General features: G+C 46.3%; 3 protein-coding genes across 7 annotated transcripts in view; 2 read left to right on the forward strand and 1 right to left on the reverse strand.

The window, feature by feature from the left end:
- lama5 (laminin, alpha 5) overlaps nt 1–8,353 on the forward strand; it is a 56,028-nt gene extending 47,675 nt beyond the window's left edge. For 2 of the 3 annotated variants that reach the window (XM_078796860.1, XM_078796861.1), the window contains exons 61-79: nt 447–626; nt 701–840; nt 917–1,076; nt 2,163–2,296; nt 2,372–2,537; nt 2,612–2,746; nt 2,819–2,970; nt 3,055–3,187; nt 3,516–3,659; nt 3,726–3,856; nt 3,933–4,103; nt 4,198–4,330; nt 5,525–5,679; nt 6,197–6,383; nt 6,457–6,817; nt 6,883–7,013; nt 7,080–7,173; nt 7,247–7,366; nt 7,852–8,353. In XM_078796860.1, coding sequence (XP_078652986.1) covers nt 447–626; nt 701–840; nt 917–1,076; nt 2,163–2,296; nt 2,372–2,537; nt 2,612–2,746; nt 2,819–2,970; nt 3,055–3,187; nt 3,516–3,659; nt 3,726–3,856; nt 3,933–4,103; nt 4,198–4,330; nt 5,525–5,679; nt 6,197–6,383; nt 6,457–6,817; nt 6,883–7,013; nt 7,080–7,173; nt 7,247–7,366; nt 7,852–7,991 — 2,967 coding nt within the window. In that variant the 3' untranslated portion in view covers nt 7,992–8,353. The remainder of the gene's footprint in view (nt 1–446; nt 627–700; nt 841–916; nt 1,077–2,162; nt 2,297–2,371; nt 2,538–2,611; nt 2,747–2,818; nt 2,971–3,054; nt 3,188–3,515; nt 3,660–3,725; nt 3,857–3,932; nt 4,104–4,197; nt 4,331–5,524; nt 5,680–6,196; nt 6,384–6,456; nt 6,818–6,882; nt 7,014–7,079; nt 7,174–7,246; nt 7,367–7,851) is intronic. The other variant, XM_058050941.2, reaches the window with a different exon arrangement.
- On the reverse strand, nt 8,286–10,935 carry LOC131104124 (proteasomal ubiquitin receptor ADRM1-like). 2 transcript variants are annotated; one of them, XM_058050943.2, is made up of 10 exons: nt 10,769–10,935; nt 10,152–10,397; nt 9,922–10,038; nt 9,656–9,848; nt 9,491–9,572; nt 9,143–9,282; nt 8,952–9,074; nt 8,737–8,894; nt 8,560–8,662; nt 8,286–8,493 (listed from the first exon to the last, which is right to left on the reverse strand). In XM_058050943.2, exons 2-10 carry the CDS (start codon nt 10,359–10,361, stop codon nt 8,414–8,416), a joined length of 1,206 nt encoding a protein of 401 aa, XP_057906926.2. In that variant the 5' UTR covers nt 10,362–10,397; nt 10,769–10,935; the 3' UTR covers nt 8,286–8,413. The 2 variants fall into 2 exon arrangements, with proteins under 2 accessions (XP_057906926.2, XP_078652988.1); XM_078796862.1 differs by having other exon boundaries at nt 8,737–9,074.
- A 323-nt stretch (nt 10,936–11,258) lies between these two features.
- On the forward strand, nt 11,259–17,902 carry dnajc5ab (DnaJ (Hsp40) homolog, subfamily C, member 5ab). 2 transcript variants are annotated; one of them, XM_058050944.2, is made up of 5 exons: nt 11,259–11,467; nt 14,823–14,946; nt 15,757–15,970; nt 16,070–16,241; nt 16,688–17,902. In XM_058050944.2, exons 2-5 carry the CDS (start codon nt 14,840–14,842, stop codon nt 16,786–16,788), a joined length of 594 nt encoding a protein of 197 aa, XP_057906927.1. In that variant the 5' UTR covers nt 11,259–11,467; nt 14,823–14,839; the 3' UTR covers nt 16,789–17,902. The 2 variants fall into 2 exon arrangements, with proteins under 2 accessions (XP_057906927.1, XP_057906928.1); XM_058050945.2 differs by having other exon boundaries at nt 11,259–11,448.
- The last annotated feature ends 1,959 nt before the right edge of the window (nt 17,903–19,861 follow it).

The raw sequence follows: 19,861 nt of genomic DNA on the forward strand, positions 1-19,861 counted from the left end.
TCCTGTCATATATAGGATCTTTGACCAGTGTTTTGACAGGGATTTCTAAAAACTGTCATATAGACTCTATCTTTGAAAAGCATTTTCTCAGTCAGTCCCTTTACAGCAGGCCTCTCCTGTCTTATAGAGGATCTTTGATTCCTAAAAACAACAGATTGCTCCTGTCACATCGAGGATCTTTGATGAGCACTTTTGACCAGTAGGTATTTAAGATGAGCAGAGCACTCCTGTCATATAGAGGAACTTTGGCAAGCATTATTACACAGGTCCTTCGTTATAAGCGGCAGAGCGCTTGTGTCATATAGAGGATCTTTGGCTGGTGCTTTAAGTTTCCCTCTGAACAATTTGGCTTACGAGCTCTGATCTACGTAGGTTAGCAGCTAAAAGGAGGTCAGGCTGCTCTGGCGCAAAATATAACAAGCTCGTCTTCTCCGTTTTTCATCCAGGTGAGCGTACCCGTCAAGTTCAACGGGGGGTCTGGCGTCCAGGTCCGCACCCCGTCCAACCTGGCCGACCTGGCGGCCTACACCTCTCTCAAACTCTACGTCACGCTGCCAGAGGCGGCACGCTCCAGACGGCAGGACGACGGCACCAATCAGTTTGTCTTCTACCTCGGCAACAAGGACGTAAGCATCACCCTGAGTAAACGTTTGTACCTGATGACATTTACGTGTGCTTCTGATGGTCTCCTGCCATCCAGTCCGACAAGGAGTTCCTGGGAATGACGCTGGAGGGCAGAAAGCTGCGCTGGTACTTTAACGTCGGAGGAGAAACTGCCGAGGTGCTGATGTCTGAAGATGTCAGGGCCAACGGGAACTTCAACAGCGTGGTCCTGGAGAGGTTGGACGGGCACAGTTTCGCAGTGCGTGACTTGACGCCGTGTCTCCTGTGTCTTCATGCTGTCCTCCCTTTGTAGGATCCTACAGTACGGACAGATGTCCATGTCCTCAGACTCCTCCGACGGGGACCAGAGAGTCACCAAGGCCGACGTGGAGGCCAAGGGAGATCAGGGTCTGCTCAACCTTTTGACCAATGACACTGTCTTCTACGTGGGAGGATACCCCCGCACTTTCAAGGTAGGACCGTTTGTCTCTTGGAAGCCGTCATTATGGATGACACTCAGTGTGATGTACAGTATAAATAGTAGTCCTACAGGCTCCAGCATACCTGCCACCCTAGTGAGGATATGCGGCATAGAAAACCAATGGATGGACGGATATTAGTCCTACATTCCTTTTATCTACATATTTAAATGCCTTGACCATGAAAACATACCATGGAAGGATTTGAACAACTTAAAGAATGCTAACAATGCTAATGTGCTAATGTTAGCACACTAACAGTGTTTGTATGCGTACCTCTGAAATTTCTGTTAGTATGTTAGTATAGTGTGTAAGTAATGTGATGTATAAGTGTTAACATGTTAACATGCTAACACCTAGCATGATAGCGCCAAGTGTCTGCGTTCGAAGTTCGAAGTATGCTTAGCATAATAGCATAGCATAATAGTGTCTACCTATGAAAATGGCTAAAAATGCTAATATGCTATTGCTCACATGCTATGTGTTAATATAAGTGTCTACCCATAGAAACAGCTAAAAATTGTACAAAGCTAATATTATCATGCTAGCAATGCTAACATGCTAACGTTAGCATGCTAACGCCTAACATCATAGTGTTTACCTACCTAGTGTCTACTTATTAAACCCGCAAAAATGGCACTATGCTGATATTAGCATACTCGCAATGCCAAAATTAGCATGCTAATGGTAGCAGTAAGTGTTTAAAAATGTGTCTCTCCATGAATGCAATGTTAACATGCTAATGCCTAGCACGGTAGCGCAATGGTCCGGGAAGGCTAAATATCCCGAAGAAGTGCCCTGACCATATTTTGTGGCATATGCACAAATACTCAAAAGGCTTCTATTTCCCAATGTCAAAGAATGCAATGCTAACATGCTAATGCTACTGTTAATATAAGTGTCTACCCATGAAAACAGCTAAAATTGTACTACTGTGTACTAATATCATTATGCTAGCAATGCTATCATTAGCATGGTAACACAATAGTGGTGTTTATATATGTGTATATGTATGTGTATATATGTATGTGTGTGTGTTCTGGCTGTTCATGATTGGCTACTGTGTTTTTGTCCGCCCAGCCCCCTGCCCCGCTGGCCCTGCCCAACTTTAAAGGCTGCATCGAGTTGGACACGCTCAACGAGGAAGTGCTGAGCTTGTACAACTTTGAGAACATCTTCCACCTCAACACCACGGAGGAGAAACCCTGCGGCAGGTGGGGGCCGGCGGCTGTTAACTGACGGCGTAACGACGTGGTCATGTGACGGCGTGACGATGTGTCTCTCGACAGGTCCAAGCCGGCGCTGACCCAGGCGTGGGTGAACGACGCCGCCTACTTCGACGGCACCGGCTTTGCCGAGATCACCTTCAGCGACGAGTCAGCTCGCATGCAACGCTTCGAGCAGGAAGTCAAGCTCGTCTCCCACAACGGAATTCTGCTGCTGCTGCAAAACGGAGTAAATGTTCTCAGAATGACCTTGAACCGCTCTCAATCAGTGAACTGACCGCGTGCGTCCCTGTCCTCCACCAGAACCAGTTCTTGTGTCTGGCCGTGATCCGAGGACAACTGAAGGTCTTCTTCCAGTTCACTGGGGAGATGGAGGAGTTCCAGCCCAAAGACCCCGCCTCCGAACTCCTGAGGGTCAGCGACGCAGACCCCAAAGTCGTAAGTTGGCTAAAGAGGCAGCGGCCTAATTGGTGCTTTTACGCCAGATGAAGAGTATTTTCCTCTCCCTAGCTGGAGATCATCATCCTGCGTTCGCCTCCCAATCGTGTGGTGGTGAGGAACAACCGCATCCCCCTCTACACGCACCACTTCACTGAGAGCATCCCTCCATTCGGTGGCAGCTACTTCCTGGGAGGAGTCCCGGAAGGCGAGATGCCCGAGAGGTGATCAACACACACACTTGACTTTCGTGACTTTCTTGCTGTTAGCCGAGCTGACAAGTGGTGTCGTGTTTGGGCGGCGTCCAGGTTGAGGTCCATGTTCTCCAAGCAAGGCTCTCTAAAGGGATGCTTCCGGAACGTCAAGGCCCAGACCTCTCACATTGACCTAAAGAGGATGAAGAGTTCTGGGGTCAGTTTTGGCTGCAATAGTGACCTGCTGGTAAGTCCGACCGTGACATCATCTACGTATAATATCGTCATCCAATCAAGACGACCCCTTGAGTAGCGGCCATTTCAGAGTATTCCGACTTTTAAGGCCCACGGAATTTTGCGTTCTATGGCTATAAACCTGGGGAGGTTCCAGGAAAATATCAGCTCCCGACTAGAAATGGGAGAAAAGCAGCTTTTAGTGAACACATGGAAAAGCTCTTTAGTAATGTTCTAAAGCTGACGCTGTCTTCCATCATCTGGCTGCCATCTTCCTGCTTGGAGGTGGAGCACACAGAGCTCCAACAACAAGGACAACAAGGTGTTTTTTTTTGGTGCAGGTGGCTCGTGAAGCTCATTTCTCGGGTCAGAGCTACTTGGACTTGGCGCTGAGCAACGTTCCCTCTCTGAGGAACAACTTCTACGCCAGCTTCAGCTTCAGGAGCCAGCAGAAGGACGGACTGATGTTCTTCCATCACGACAAGGTGGCCCACTTCCTCTCTGCTGGTGTTTGTGGAGCTATCGCTAAACCTGCGTGTGTGCGTCCTCAGGACGGCGTGTGTCAGGTGTTCCTGCATGAAGGTCACGTGGTGGTGCGAGCGGGCAACAGCGAGGTGAAGACTCAAAAGACCTACGACGACGACAACAGCCACTACGTCGCCGTCTACAACAACATCAACGGGTAGAAATACGCCACATAGAACGCCGGTCCTCACCTCCCCGCCTTGCACTCATGTGTTCCCGCCACGTTTGCTCAGCTTGCGCGTGTACGTGGACGACATGCTGGAGAAGTCCAAGGAGGGAATCCGGCTGGACAGCAGGGGGCGTGTCTCCACCGCCAGCCTGGAGGGAAGAACCTTCCTGGGAGGAACGCCTCATCAGAGCCTCAGCAACCTCACTGGATGCATCAGCAACGTCTTCATCAAAAGGTCAGAGTTCACACGCCCTCCCGCTGACCTTCTTGCTGCCTTGCTGCCTTGCTCTTCTGGCCGTGATTGTACACTTCTCTCGTGTCTTCTCCAGGACGAGCAGCCCTCAGATGGTGGCCAACCTACTGAAAGTCAAGGACAACGTCAACGTTCCTCTCGACTGTCCTGCCGCTGAAAAGCCTCAGCAGATTGTGGCGGCTCCGCCCAAACACGGCCAAAAGTCCAAAGTACGTGCACGCTCAAGTATACACAGTAAAGTACATGCGCGCTCACGTATACACAGTAACGTACGTGTACGCTTGTACATGCACGCTCACTTTATACACAGTAACGTACGTGAACGTACATGCACCCTCATGTAGACACAGTAACGTGCACGCTCATGTATACACAGTAACGTGCACGCTCACATATAAACAGTGAAGAACGTGCATGCTCATGTATTCACAGTAAAGTATGTGCACACTTACGTATACACAATAACGTACATGCACGCTCACGTTATGTACAGTAAAGTACGTGCACGTTTGTATGTGCACGCTCACGTTATATACAGTAAAGTACATGCACGCTCACTTAATACACAGTAAAGTACATGCACGCTTGTACATCCACGCTCACTTAATACACTGTAAAATATGTGCACACTCACATTATATACAGTAAAGTACGTGCACGCTTACGTATACACAGTAACGTACGTGCACGCTCACTTAATACACAGTAAAAGTATGTGCATGCTCACTTAATACACAGTAAAGTACGTGTACACTCACTTTATACACAATTAAGTATGTGCACGCTTGTACATGCATGCTCACGTATACACAGTCAAGTACGTGCACTCTCACATTATATACAGTAAAGTACGTGCACACTCACGTATACACAGTAAAATAGGTGCACGCTCACATATACACAATAACGTACGTGCACGCTCACGTATACACAATAACGTACATGCACACTCACTTAATACACAGTAAAGTACGTGTACGCTCACTTTATACACAGTTAAGTACGTGCACGCTTGTACATGCAAGCTCACGTATACAGAGTCAAGTACGTGCACGCTCACTTAATACACAGTAATGTACGTGCATGCTCACTTAATACACAGTAAAGTACGTGCATGCTCACTTAATACACAGTAAAGTACGTGCATGCACACTTAATACACAGTAAAGTATGTGCATGCTCACGTTACACACAATAAAGTACGTGCATGATCACATTATACACAGTAAAGTACGTGCACACTCACGTTACACACAGTAAAGTACGTGTACGCTCACGTTATGCACAGTATAGTACGTGCACGCCCATGTATACACCGTGCATGTACATATACAGTACACAGACAGTACAGTGTATGTTCCATATATGTACACAGGCCTGATAGTCTGTGGTGTTTTGTTAAGGGGAAGCACAAGAAGATGTCTGCGTCTCGCAGTCGCAACGCCAGGGACTCCTGCCAGGGGGGACTGTTGGACCAGGAAGTGGGAGCCACCTACTTTAGCGGCGCCACCCTAAGCTACCAGCGCTTTGACTCACTTCCTGCTTCGCTTAGCTCCAAGTGAGTTTGTGGATATTATTCATATATTCAATATGTAAAATGGACACTTTTATGTCTTACAATATTCTTACAATATTTATTGCCACAATTTATCGTGATTGTTTAGAAATATTCTATATTTACATTTTTTAATATTGTAATGCTTATTTATTGGCATCATTTATCATGATTATTTAGAAATATTCTATATTTTCAATTCACATATTTATGTATTGATCATGCATACATCCAAATTCAAATATTTAGAATGAGAAATGTATTTTTAAAATTATAATACTTTATTGGAGTCATTTATAATGATTTAGTAATATGTTTTATGGTACTAAATTGTATATCGAATGACATTTTAATATTGAAATATTTATTAATTGGCATCATCATTATGACTATTTAGAAATATGACATTGTTTCTTAGCTTAGACTATTACTCAGGTTTTGGCTGATTAAGCCTTTGACGTGGCGAGGCCATCAGATGGTATGATTAGAGGTCACTGAGAGTCACGCTTTGTCCCTGCAGACCCCATATCTCGCTGGCCGTGAGGATCCACTCATCAGAAGGTTTGATCTTGTACGTGGCGGGCGGGCAGAGCGGCGCCGCCTTGACGCTGGGCGTGTCGGAGGGTCGCCTGCTGCTGTCGCTGGGAGGGAAGAGGAAGGTCAGCCTGCGCGGTCACACCGCCATCAACGACCAGCGCTGGCACACTGTGAGCTCACGCCGTCGCAGGATTGGTCGGCTGCTTTGAGAGCGGGTGACCTCACGTGACGGTTTGTCCTCAGGTGTTCATCAAGCGGGACGCCGACAAGGTGAGTCTGGTGGTGGACGGCGTCAACGCTCAGTCCAGGAGGATTCCGGCGGCTGAGAGGACTCGCCTCATTGGACCGCTGTACATCGGAGGAGTACCACTATCGCTCACGGTAAGAGACTTGTCCTCACCCACTTCCTCTTCTTGTCATGTGACATTCACATGCTGCTCTCAGGCTGCCGCCCCGTCTGGCTTCATCGGTTGCGTCCGTGACCTCATGCTGAACCAGGCCTCCGCAGGAAGTCCCGCCCACAGTCAGGGGACAGTCCCCTGCTTCCAGAAGCCTCTCCGGCCCGGTGCCTACTTCGCAGGCCAGGGGGGACATGTGGTCATAGGTGAGCCGCCATCTTATCCGTCGCCGTGTCGCATCACGGCATCCTGACTCCTCCCCTTCCTATAGATGAGTTGCTGGTGTTAGGCCGCGACCTTGAGATCCACCTGGAGGTGCGGTCACTGTCGGACTCTGGACTGCTGCTGCATGCAGGGACATCGTCTAATCAGCGGCTGAGCTTGGTGATGAGCAGAGGAGAGGTGAGGGGGCGGGACTAGTGGCGCTCTGCCAATGAGAAGTTATGTAACATGGCTCCATGTGTATAGGTGGTGTTGTCTGTCAGCGGTGCCAAAGGTGACTTCTTCTTGTCGCTGATGCCAGAGGAAGCGCTCTGTAACGGACGCTGGCACGCCATCACAGGTCAGTCGGCAACACGCCCCCACTCTCAGACCCAACCCTCAAACATCTTCTTTGCTGTTTTGGTGCCCTTCAGTGGTGAAGAAGAGCAACGTCCTCCAGCTCCACGTGGACGCCGCCAGCGAGCGCGGTGCCGGGCCCAAACATGACCGCTCTGCCAGGGCCAAAGAGGTCATTTACGTGGGAGGACTTCCTGGTTAGTGTTCAAGTCCACACAAACAGCCTTGAAGATACTCTGAAATAATGGCCAACGAGTCTCAAGCGTTAATGACAACCGGCACTAACGTTCTCCCAGGATCCTTCACATGTATTTATCTTGTTTCTGAGATTCGATGCTCTCCGACCGGGAAAAAGAGCCCCCATCACCCATAAAGAAGAGTTTCGAGTTGATAAAAGTGCAACATTACAACAACCACATTAATATCACAATGATAACGACTTATTTATAGCGTGCTAATAACAGTGGCGCTTATTTATGGCATACTAATAACACAGTGGCGCTTCTTATTCATGGCGTACTAATAACAGTGACACTTCTTTGATGCGCTACGTCGGACCCTGCCTCTCAAAAGGCTCGTTAGGAGCCGAATCACGTCCAAAACCTTTGAAATTCAAACACCCAACCCTAACTGCCACTCATTACAGTCTCGTCTAACCTGCAATCCTCTCCCTCTCCACCAGATGGCGTCACAGTGTCGCCGGCTGTGCCCGCCTTCCATGGCTGTATCCGCAACGTCACCGTCAACGGCCGCCCCGCCCCTTTGGACAAAGCGCTGTCCGTGCACGGCGCGGTTGGGACCCACGGCTGCCCGAACGCGTAGACACACACACATTTCCACACAACAAATGAACGGTGGTGGGTGTTATGTTTGTGTAGCTTATTTAAAATATTTATTTTATATTTCATGTCTACAGGATGTGTGCGCATGTTCACGTGCGCGATGATGACAAAATCAAAGTCATTCTCATTTTGTACTTCAATAATGGAATATCAGTACCATTTTATAAGGGTGTATAGAACACACTGGAAATGTTGTCATGGTAACAGAAGTACTTTGTGTGAAACTAATATATTCACTTTTTTGAAAGAATAAGCTTGACACTCCGCACATACATGTTGTTGTCCATGTACTTTAAAATAAAGTTTTCACTTTTATTAGCAAGTGGAAAATGGGTAAGGAAAGATGACAGGTTTGGCATTGATTGACAGGTCTTTTAGAAGATGAATGGAGCTAAACGAGGTCTAGTCGAGGCTCATGTCTTCATCCTCGTCCTTGGAGTCTGCTTTAGACGTCTGCATGGCTCGAGCGAACGCCTCCACATCTGACGAGCAATGAGACGCATGACGACATCCCGACGACATTATTATGGTGTGTGTGTGTGTGTCACCTCCTCTGTTGGCGGCGGCCACGGCGTCTGCCGGCAGTCCAAACTGGCTCATGAGCGGGCCGAGCTGACCTGAGGCCAGCGCGCTGCTGAACATGCTCATGTGCTGTGGGCAGGGACAGAGACATCCATTGGTATTGAACAAGGCTGGTGGTGGTGACATCGGCGGCGTTGGCGCACCTGCTGGAACTGAGGTGAGCTGAGCGTGTTGTGGATCTCCTCGCCGCTCTGAGACAGACTCTCACCACTGGGCAGAAAGGGGAGGAGTCTCCGCTGCACCTCGGCATTGGCCAGGATGGGCGCCATCATGTCAGGGGTGCACACGCTGGCCAGGTCCACTGCGGAACCAAAGATGGTCTTCAAAACTTCATCACAATGACAAAGTCTCGGCTTACCTGTTGAGCCCGGGGTGGCCGCTGCCACAGGGACGTTCATAGTGGCCAGGATGCTCTGGAGGTCGCTGAGCTGAATGGGGGGGCTTCCGACGGAGGCGGGGACCGGCGGAGTCGGAGCTGAAGCTGGGTGGGAGTACGTGAGGGTCAGAGGGTGAGGGACGCAGGTGACAAAATGGGTGGGTCTTGCTTACCCGGAGTGGAAGGAGCAACGCTGGCAGGGGAGGTGGCCGTGGCGGCGGGGGTCACCGGGGTGGTGGGGGCAGCGTGGGATGAGCTCAGTCTGGGGGCGGAGCCTGATGATGGTGTGGCAGCTGCAGACTGACTGCGAGAACTTTGAAATGGAACAAGATGGTCCTGCTTATATCAACAACCCTTCTATGTGGACCAACACATCTCGTCCTGGTCCACCGTGGTCTTTTATGAAAAACTGTCCGCTTAAGTCGACATCAAAATAAACGGTAAACTTCCATGGTGAAGAGCGACACTTATTGTGTGTGCTTAGATTTGGAAATTCAAACAGTGATTACAAACAGACCGACCTGGATGAGGAGCTGCTGGCTGTGGGTCCGCCCCCTCCAAGCAGGTTAGCGAGACCGGGTCCTGCCAGAGCACCGAGACCTCCTGAAACCAAGCACAGCGTCAACATTACAAGCTAGCCACTGCACAGTTGCTGTTGGTGTGTTTCCACGGCAACAGTGACTCACCCAGCCCGCTGGTTCCGATCAGCTGCATCAGCTGGTTGTGGCTCATGTTTCCCAGCAGGTTTTGGAGGCCCCCTTCGGCACCCAGTGCAGAGAGCTCATGCCCCCCGCTGCCTGGCGCTCCGGGGATGGGGGGGTTGTTGAGGTACTCGTTGACCTTCCGGCAGTACTCATCATCCTTGTCCGACTTGGGCTCCTGGTGGCAACCATGAGGGCCAGTCAGCCTTCCGTTCTTAAAAGACGAAATGTCAACATGGTCATGTTCTTACCTGCATCCAGAAGAAGAGTCTCTTGGACTCTGTCTTGAACTTGAGCACAAAGACCCGCCCGGTGGTACACTGGCTCACCCTCTTGAACTCACAGTCATCGGGGAAGATGATCAGGTCCTGTTTTAATGAATGCACAGCTCCATCACGCTGCATAAATGAGTGACCGACCTCGCTGTCAGCCCATAGATGTTACAACAATGTAAAAAAGGTGTGAATGTGAAGCTACTGACATCATCCACATTCCCAGTGGTCCTGTCCTTCCAGCAGAAGTGGATGAGGGAGTCGTCTGTTTGCTGGACATACACGGTGCCTTTACGCTTGTCGGCCGTCACAGTCTTCCCCTTGAGGATCATCTTGCCGGCGCGGAACTGCACCAGGTGCTTGCTGGAGCTTCCTCTAGATCCGCTCACCAGGCTGGGGAACAAAGCTCCGGACGACATCCTTTTATTTACGCGTGGAGTTATTTATTCGGCAGCCTGGAGTGAGGATAAAGACAAAAGAAAGTTCAATACAGGTAAGAATCTAAACTTGGGCTGACCATGTAATGACAATCTAGAAAGTTACACTATACGAGTTCATGACGAAGAAACCACGTAAGGGAAAGCACTGTTAGCTCAAATCACCAACAACGCGAAAATGGGTTAGTTTCAAACAACTTAATGTCTTTACGTCGTCACACCGTGCTGATATTAGCTAGCAGTTAGCTTGCTGCCCGATGAGCGAGCATGCTAACGTTAGCCGATGACGTGGCTAAAGCAACGCTCCGTCACTTTTAACAATAAAACAACTTTTAATCAATAACAAGTTAGTACAGATAGTTTGTGTTTCAAGAGAATAGTATAGTTACCAGAGGCTTTGAAGGCAGAAATGTAGACCGAGTGCTACGTAGGTTGTTTCCGCTTTGCTGAGGTAGCTTGACCACGCAATGCATTGTGGGTACATCAGGGAGTGAGGCAACAATAACAATGAAAAAAAATAATGACCACACTGATATCTTATCTTATTGTTACATTTAATATCACAACATGGTTGTTGGTGACATGAAACGATATGTAATATGAAATGAAATAGTACTGGTGGAACTGGTAGAGGTGACCGGGGAGCGGGAAGTCTGGACTTGTTTGCTGAATGCTACCTCCGAGATCCGGACCCGGATTAGCAGAGGATAATGTGATGGAAAGGGACGTGCTTGTTTTTCTTTTCGTCGTGTCATACCCTGTCCCTGAACTGTATTACATATTAATAATTATAATAATGCGTATATCATCGTTTCTGGCATATACTGCATATATTGTATAATAATCACTTGCTCCAATACAAAAGTAGCGTCATGTCGGGGGCGCGCCTTAGCCACGCGCGCTCCCGTCGAGAGTGAGTGACAGCTGGTAGCTGGGCGCCCAACCGGTGTGTACCCACATTAGCCGCTCGCCGCCTTTGGAGCCGGAAGCATCGGCCATTGGGATGAGGAGGGAGGTCTGATTATCCGCTTGGAGCAGGACGGTGGGGAAAAGGAGCAAAGACACACTCGTAAGGAACAATAAAATAGGTGCGTGTTTCCTTCTTGGTGGCGTTAGCATGTATGCTAACACCGATGGCTGCCCTTGAATTAGTGAGCTAGCTAAACGCTAACTGCTTCAACATGGTTGTCTTTATTAGAGATTATCTGCTCTAGCTCTGCTCTCCAGGCGGTCAGACACGAGATCCATTAAACGTTATCAACGTGCTCGTGAACCTAATCACATTGGACATAGCATACACACTCAAGATGAAAGATCAATACGGATTTGTCCACTGTGATTGCGGAGCTTTTTATAAACACCGAATAACATGATCGATGCACAATTTTAATAGTACGCCCTCAAACTGAATCACTATCATGCGATGCTATTCTTGATTTAATCTGAAATAGCAGTTTATGTCTCTTCTGTACGTGTCGATCACTAGCCTGTTATAATCCCCTTAAAATCACTTCTACCCTGGCGTCGATAACCCCTTAAAATCACAAATACTCTAACATTGCCAACCCCCTTAAAATCACTTGTATGTTAACATTGCTAACCCACTTAAAATCACTTGTATGTTAACATTGCTAACCCACTTAAAATCACATGTATGTTAACATTGCTAACCCACTTAAAATCACTTGTTTGTTAACATTGCTAAACCACTTAAAATCACTTGTATGTTAACATTGCTAACCCACTTAAAATCACTCACACGCTAACATTGCTAACCGACTTAAAATGACCTACATGCTAACATTGCGAACAAACTTAAAATCACTCACATGCTAACATTGCTAACCCCCACCCCCAAATCATTTGTACACTACCATTGCTAACCCCCTTAAAATCACTCAAACGCTAACATTGCTAACCCACATAGAATGACTCACATGCTAACATTGCTAACCCCTTAAAATCATGCACACGCTAACATTACTAACCCCCGTAAAATCATTCATACGCTAACATTGCTAACCCACTTAAAATCACTCACACGCTAACATTGCTAACCCCTTAAAATCATGGACACGCTAACATTGCTAACCCCCTTAAAATCACTCATAAACTAATATTGCTAACCCCCTTAAAATCATTAATATGCTAACATTGCTAACCCACTTAAAATCACTCACACGTTAATATTGCTAACCCCTTAAAATCACTCACACACTGACATGGCTAACCCCCTTAAAATCACCCATACGCTAACATTGCTAACCACTTTAAAATCACTCATATGTTAACATTGCTAATCACCTTAAAAATCACTTATACACTAACATTGCTAACCACCTTAAAATAACTCGTACTCTAACATTGCTAACCACCTTAAAATAACTCATACGCTAACATTGCTAACCACCTTACAAATCACTTATACACTAACATTGCTAAACCCCTTAAAATAACTCATACGCTAACATTGCTAACCACCTTAAAAATCACTTATACACTAACATTGCTAACCACCTTAAAAATCACTTATACACTAACATTGCTAACCACCTTAAAAATCACTCATATGCTAACATTGCTAACCCCGTAAAGTCACTTACACATGCACAGCGACCTTTGCTTGCTTGTAATCATAACTTTTATTACCTTCCAATATGTATGTTTGTGGATGCAGTTTTATCACATCATGTCCTACTTTTCATTTGTCTGAAGTCTGATGTCATAGGTTTCATTTCCTTCCATGTCGCTGGTCACGCGGAGAAAACCTCACCTCTTAAGAAACGTTGTCAGGGCAACAGCGTGGCTCATAAGTTTGTTGTTGGACCGTTGAATGTTTTGCGGTCATGTCACGTGGCTTGTCATGAGCGTGGCCCAGTCACATAACCGCAAAGTTGCATGGGCTTACCAAATAGTCAGTGTGACCAGTGTAAGTGGAAGAGCCTGTGTTGCCCCTGCAAGGTACTATTGTAAAAAATAGTCCTTATGTCACATTAAAGCAGTTAGGCGAAACACAGAGTCTTGCACACAGACCAGGACAGAGAGATGTATTCTTTGAATGCTACCTGAGCTGAGTGTGACGGGATGGTCATTCGTGTGTGTGGGTGTGGGTGTGACGGAGGGAGGGATGACGGTTTTCAGATGTGGCGGGTGTTGTCACGTCCAGTGCAGCTGTACTAGGCAAACACGAAAGGAGGACATCATGTCATCCAGCACGTTTGCCTAGTCATGGAACTGTTGACTTGAATGGTACAGTACAGTATAATGGAGCTGTGAGAATGGAGCTTGTTTTTTCAACTATGTCCAGTAGGTGGCGCTATGCATCATACTGCAACTACTGCTATGCCAGAGAATAAAGAAGACGTAGCAGTAGGCGTCAGGGTTGCCATTGCTATATTTAGTGAATAATCGGAGCCCTCTAGATCACAAAAAAACCTTAATATATTAGAAAATCCCCCGCTGGGCCACACTTTGGACGACTGCTTTGCCCCCCCCCCTCCACTACCCCCCCCTCCTTTCTCAGCCTCCAAACAGGCAGAGACAGGGTTCACTCTGCATCGGTTTGATGGACAACGTTACAACAACACATTACAACAGCATGAACGGAACAAGCCTTTTTGTCATTTTGTCATACAGTCGCTGTGTCTTGGTGGGTGGAGGCGGGGCCCCTAGCATACCCACAGAAGAGTGCCACATAGTCGTCGTAGACCCCGCATCGTGTCTCGTGATGCCCCTTGTTTTGTTTTTGGTGTTTTTTGCAACTTACCGCTTGTCTCCCCTGCAGCGTCCATGACAGTGACATGCAAAGCGTCATGGCCAGCTATTAGAAGTAGTGCGTTCAGTGGTTTGGCTCATGCTGTCAGTCATTAGCTGAGAGCGAGTGTGGGGGTGTGCTTAATCGTCTCGCACGCGCACACACACACACCAACACACACAGAGTTAATAATCTAATCCGAGTAGTGTGAGTCAGTCTTACTGGTTAATCCCACTCAGGTGGGAGTGAATCTCTGTTGTGACTGGTTCGTTGGGGGGGGGGGGGGTCTTGATGACGCCCCAACCTACTCCGTCACGTACAGCAGAACTTTTTAATGCTTGCAAACTATCTTCACCACTAAGTCAAAGAGTCCATGGTCTACGTCAGGGATTTACGGATAGCTGCCTGCATGTTGAGAATCATAACAGGTAGAGATTATTTTGGTCTTAGTTTAAGTCTAGCAGTCTGGACTCGCCTCTAAGCCTGCATGGCACCTGCTGTCCTCCTGGCTTTGTCCACCACAAAGTCCGAAAGTCAAAACCTTCAATGAGAAGCCACTTCAACCTCTAGTGACCTCCACTTCCTTACTTCCTTACTCCCTTACTCCCCCCCACATCAGCAAATTTGCATGTTGAAAGATGAAAAGAAACTATCACAGAGACAATGTTCTCTGTTGCCCCCCCCCCCAGCTAGCAGGTGAAACGTCATGGAGCAGCAGAGGCAGAGAGCTCTGTCCACGTCTGGGGAGTCGCTGTACGTCGTGCTGGGAGTGGACAAGAACGCCACCACAGAGGACATCAAGAAATGTTACAGGTGAGCATATAGGTGAAAAGGCCTTTATTATATCAACGTTCTTCTTCATTTTCCAATTATTTTCACTTTTCTTCAGCTGTCTACATTTTCTTCTTGTAATTTTATTCCCATAATATTTAGATTTTCCCAAATTTACATCTTTACGCTTTTTAATAATATTACAACTTACATTTTTTCCTTCATATTTCAACTCTTGGCTACCAAAATGACATTTAATAATAGTCTGACTTTATTCTTGTCAAATTGAAACCTGTTTGTTAGAATAAAAGCTTTTTTCTTAATATTTTGATACTTGGCAACTTCATTTGTTGTTTTCCTTTTTTCATATGTCTTGTTAATGCTAAAAGTTTGTCATTTTTCCTCCTAATGCAAGAGTTTCTTCCCATAAAACTGCGGCTTTTTTAGTTTTTCTCTGAATGTTTTGACTTTTTAAAAAAGGAAACTCTTCTCATAATTTATACTTCTTATCAATGTTTGTTTTCACTTTTAATAAATAATCTTTAATATAATAATGATGTCATTCTTCCATCTTTCCGAAAATGATGTTATTCTCGTAAAGTTACTGTTTTTCTCCATCTTTTTTCTCTTAATATTTAAACTTTATTCTTGTAAAATGACTGCTGATTTTTTGTTGTTGTAGTTTTCTTGAGAAATGATATTTTTAGGAGGAAAGGCAGCCTGCCGTGCGCTAGAGGGAGACAGACGGGCACACGGAGAATGAGGATGTGTGACGACCTCAAACAGAACCAGCAGCAGGTCTGCGGTCTTCCGTCACTCCACCCTCACAAGACCGATTCCTTCTATTTTCAGGAAACTGGCGTTAAAGTTTCACCCAGATAAGAATCCCGACAATCCGGAGGCTGCAGAGAAGTTCAAGGAGATCAACAACGCTCACTCCATCCTGAGCGACAGCACCAAGAAGAACATCTACGACAAGTACGGTTCTCTGGGTCTCTACGTGGCCGAGCAGTTTGGAGAGGAGAACGTCAACACCTACTTTGTTCTGTCCAGCTGGTGGGCCAAGGTAGCGTCTTGTAGACCGTTTCTTCTCCGCTCCTTCTACTTTGTTCACGATGGCGTTGTTCATCATGATGTGTGCGTTGTCTGTGCCCCCCCCCCCCAGGCCTTGTTTGTCTTCTGCTGCTTGTCCACTGGTTGCTACTTCTGCTGCTGTCTGTGCTGCTGCTGCAACTGCTGCTGTGGCAAATGTAAACCTCGACCCCCCATGGACCAGGAGCCCGAGTTCTACGTTTCCCCCGAGGACCTGGAGGCCCAGATGACGGCCGACGAAAGAGGTGAGTAGTCGTTGGCGATAGACATGGAAACTGAGAATACTTTGAACACTATACTCTGAATACTCTGAACTGACAATTCCTCCTCTATTATAAGTAGTAAAATTGATATGTAGTATTCTGGTCACAAAACATGACCTTAACACTGCATGAAGTATTCAAGTCAGCCATGACACACATGATAGAATGAAAAAAGGTCTCCCAGTGTGTGTGGAAGTGGTAAGTTATTTGCTTTTTAACCTCAGAAGAAATCAATTCAAGGCTAACCGCTTTTCTCGCTAGCTGGCGGTCATCTCAAGCCCCTACAATGCATAATAGAAGGGTAACAGTGACTATAGGGTTGTTATTTCAAATGTAGAGGGCTCTAATCAACGCATGTAGCTGCAGAGGAAACCCCACACCAGCGCACCCTGGGAGCTATTTCAACACATTGTTGTTGTCTCCTCCAGACGGCACCAACGACCCCATCATGGTGCAGCCATCCTTCGCCACAGAAACCACACAGCTCACTGCCGACGCTCACCACAGCTACAGAACGGACGCATACTAGACACGTACGCACCCGCACGGCCTGTCAGTGATGCGTCACGTAGACGTAGCAGAAGTTGCCCAACGGGAGCAGACAGAAGATGAAGCCATTGAAGAGACACAAGACGCTGTATTGGCAGGGAATTATTTACACCTTCATTTCCGCCTGAACAAGTTCACCTGTTGACACACACACACACACACGGGGGCGGAGCCTGTCCCAGCTTGACCAGGGCCACTCTGGACACACACACACACACACACACACACACACACACACACACACACAGTCACGCTGTTATGCAAGAGGAATAAGCAACAAGCCCCACGGGATTGAAGCTGAGAGCTTGTGGTTGCACTCGTCCACTGTGCTGGACTATCCATCATGAAGAATTGTATCATTGAGTTCACCTCCAACGCTTTTTATTCATCAAATTGTTTTATTTTGGTGTCTCGGTCCTTCATGTCTTCCAATTGATCACCTTCATGAAGCAGTCTTGTCTTCCACAATCTTACAGCATCCCACACTCGGCTCCTAACTGTACTCGTCCTCCATTGAGTCTAGTGTGCGTGATGTGACATCACATGACCAGACATGGCGATGTCTGCGGAGTCTTCCGTCCTCCACAAGCTTCTGTCTTCCATCTTCCTCGATGTTTGTCTCCATCTATATTTCTAGCTAGCCTTCACCGTCATCTCTTTTTCCACTTGTTTTGTGTGTAGTTGTTTGTGTCGTGGTGGTGGGACTGTCCATGTGTTGTCCAGTGTGCTCCTTTAGCTCGTCTGTGTGGCAAAATTAATGCTGGACTACGTTGTTGTTGGTCCACAACCAAAGCAGCTTTGGCAGTGCCAAGTCTGCGCCATGTTCACTTTTGACAACTTGGCCTGTTTCCCCAATTTGTGGCCAGCGGGGGGCACCCGGCGTCTTTGTTTAAGTGGGACGGTTTGTTTATCAGTGTTCAGAGTGTTCCCGAAGTCTGAACACACCAGCAAAAATGCATCCAGTTTCCAAACGAATGTTATATATATATATATATATATATATATCCATCCATTTTTACGGCACTTATCCTCACTAGAGGTATGGGGGTACGCTGGAGGCTGTCCCATCTGACTTTGGCCAATCGCAGGGCACTCAGATTCCTACCTACAGACAATTTACCATTTCACCTAAGGTGTATATTTTTGGAATATGGGAAAATATCATTACATTAGAAATAAAAAATATAGCTATTTATTTTTAATAAATAATAATAACATAAATTTATAATTTCATTTATTACAATATAACTTAATAAATGTTTATTTAAAAAAAATAAATACACATTCTTTATTTATAATTAATTAATTTTACTTTTATTTACTTTATTATGGATATATTTTTAATGTCCAGGAATGGAACCCATGCCCCCTCCCATAAAAGGCATGTCAAAAAATGTTTGTGTAACATAAAAAAATTCCATTCATCCAATTCCCCCTACTTACCCGAGGTTGGGTTCCCGGGGAAGCAGCCTAAAGGGAAGCTCAGGCTTCCCTGCAACGTCCAGTTCCTACCAACAGATCCCGAAGCACTCCCAGTCTAGTTGAGAGGCCTAGTCTCTCTTGGGTCATGGGTCTTCTCCTCCCTCTTTGCCACTTGTGGCGGTGGGATGGATGGAGGTGTGGGTGCGCCGTGCTGCGCCAGACTGCGCTGCTCGCAAAAATTGCAAAGTGCGCTGGCCACGCCCCTTAGGAACGCTCTACAAAAATAGACCCCCTTATCTCAAATAAATGTTAGTTTTGTGTATTATATGTATGTGTGCGGTATGTGAAATATCCAGACTTTATGGACGCCCTGTCTGCCATTATTTGAGGAAACGGATGATTGACGAATCCAAACTACTGAAACGTTTGTAATACACACACACACACATACACACATAGTTGTATGTGTTGAGTTTGACAGCTTTTGGTAGGGTCCAGGACAAGTGGGCCCCCTCGCCACACACCCCCAATGCCTGGGCCCGGCACAAGATACTCCTTTGTCAACGGCCCTGCTGGCGAGCATGCAAAAGTAAGCATCTTCACTCATCATGCAGAGCTTCTCTCAGGGATACTGCAGTTTAGAAATAGTTTCTTTCCAGTCATCTGCACTTCCTGTTTGACAGATTTCACCTTCCTTTTGTGTCATCCATGGTAGGTTGATAGTGTTGAGACACGCTCATAGCGCTCTGTCAAAGCCAAACAGACCAAACAATGGAAATCACAGTTGAGATGTTCTCTTTCATGGTGAGAAAAAGATTGAAGTGTGGATGTAGTGAGCAGATGAAGCGTCGTTCTATTTATTTTTCTTAACCTTTGAATTAACGGCTACACGAGATGTATAGAATTTTAGAAGCCAAAACCAGCGAAACGTTCTTTTAGCCTGCAGACTTAGATAAGAAATAAGTCGTTCTAATAAACATTTTCAATGCTTTACATATCTTGTCTGTTTTGACTTTTGGGGGAATTAGGGTGGAAAATGTATTGTTATGATGAACTCTTTGTTATTGCCCCCAATTTGCTGTTTTTTTTTTACTTGTACAACTTTCTTTGAAAACAATTATGCATTTATGTCTTTACTCCCATAATATTTTGGCTTTATTCCCATCAAACAGTGGGGTGGGCACGGGTGAACTGTGACAGGCAGACCTGCCAATATGTACACATTTATAGTACTCCACATGCAATTTGTTTCTATGGATCAGCTCTTTTTTTCCTGCCTCAGTTTGGAGTTCAGTCTGTACAGTACAGATTAATACATAGATATCAGTTTGTCAATAGTACTTCAAATTTGGGACGCGTGAAAAGATTATTACAACAAAAATGACGTACTTTTTGAAGATTAGACTCCGGTCTTTCTTTAGAAAAAAGTATTTCTACCTTTTCCGTTCTTTAGTCATCAGCAGTAGAACATAGGTCAGTTTCAGGAAAATATCAATTCCTGACTAAAAAAACACAAAAAAAGAGGAAACCAGTGTTTAGTGAGGATAGATTTCAATGTGACACAAATGTTTTGCTTTTGTGACATCTGAACTATTTAAGCAACTACACCAACATAAAAATGGGTTGTTCAA

This window comes from Doryrhamphus excisus, linkage group LG15 (genome assembly GCF_037039965.1).
Source record: "Doryrhamphus excisus strain RoL-2023G ecotype Guam linkage group LG15, RoL_Dexc_Guam_v1.1, whole genome shotgun sequence".
NCBI classification, from domain to species: Eukaryota; Metazoa; Chordata; class Actinopteri; order Syngnathiformes; family Syngnathidae; genus Doryrhamphus; species Doryrhamphus excisus.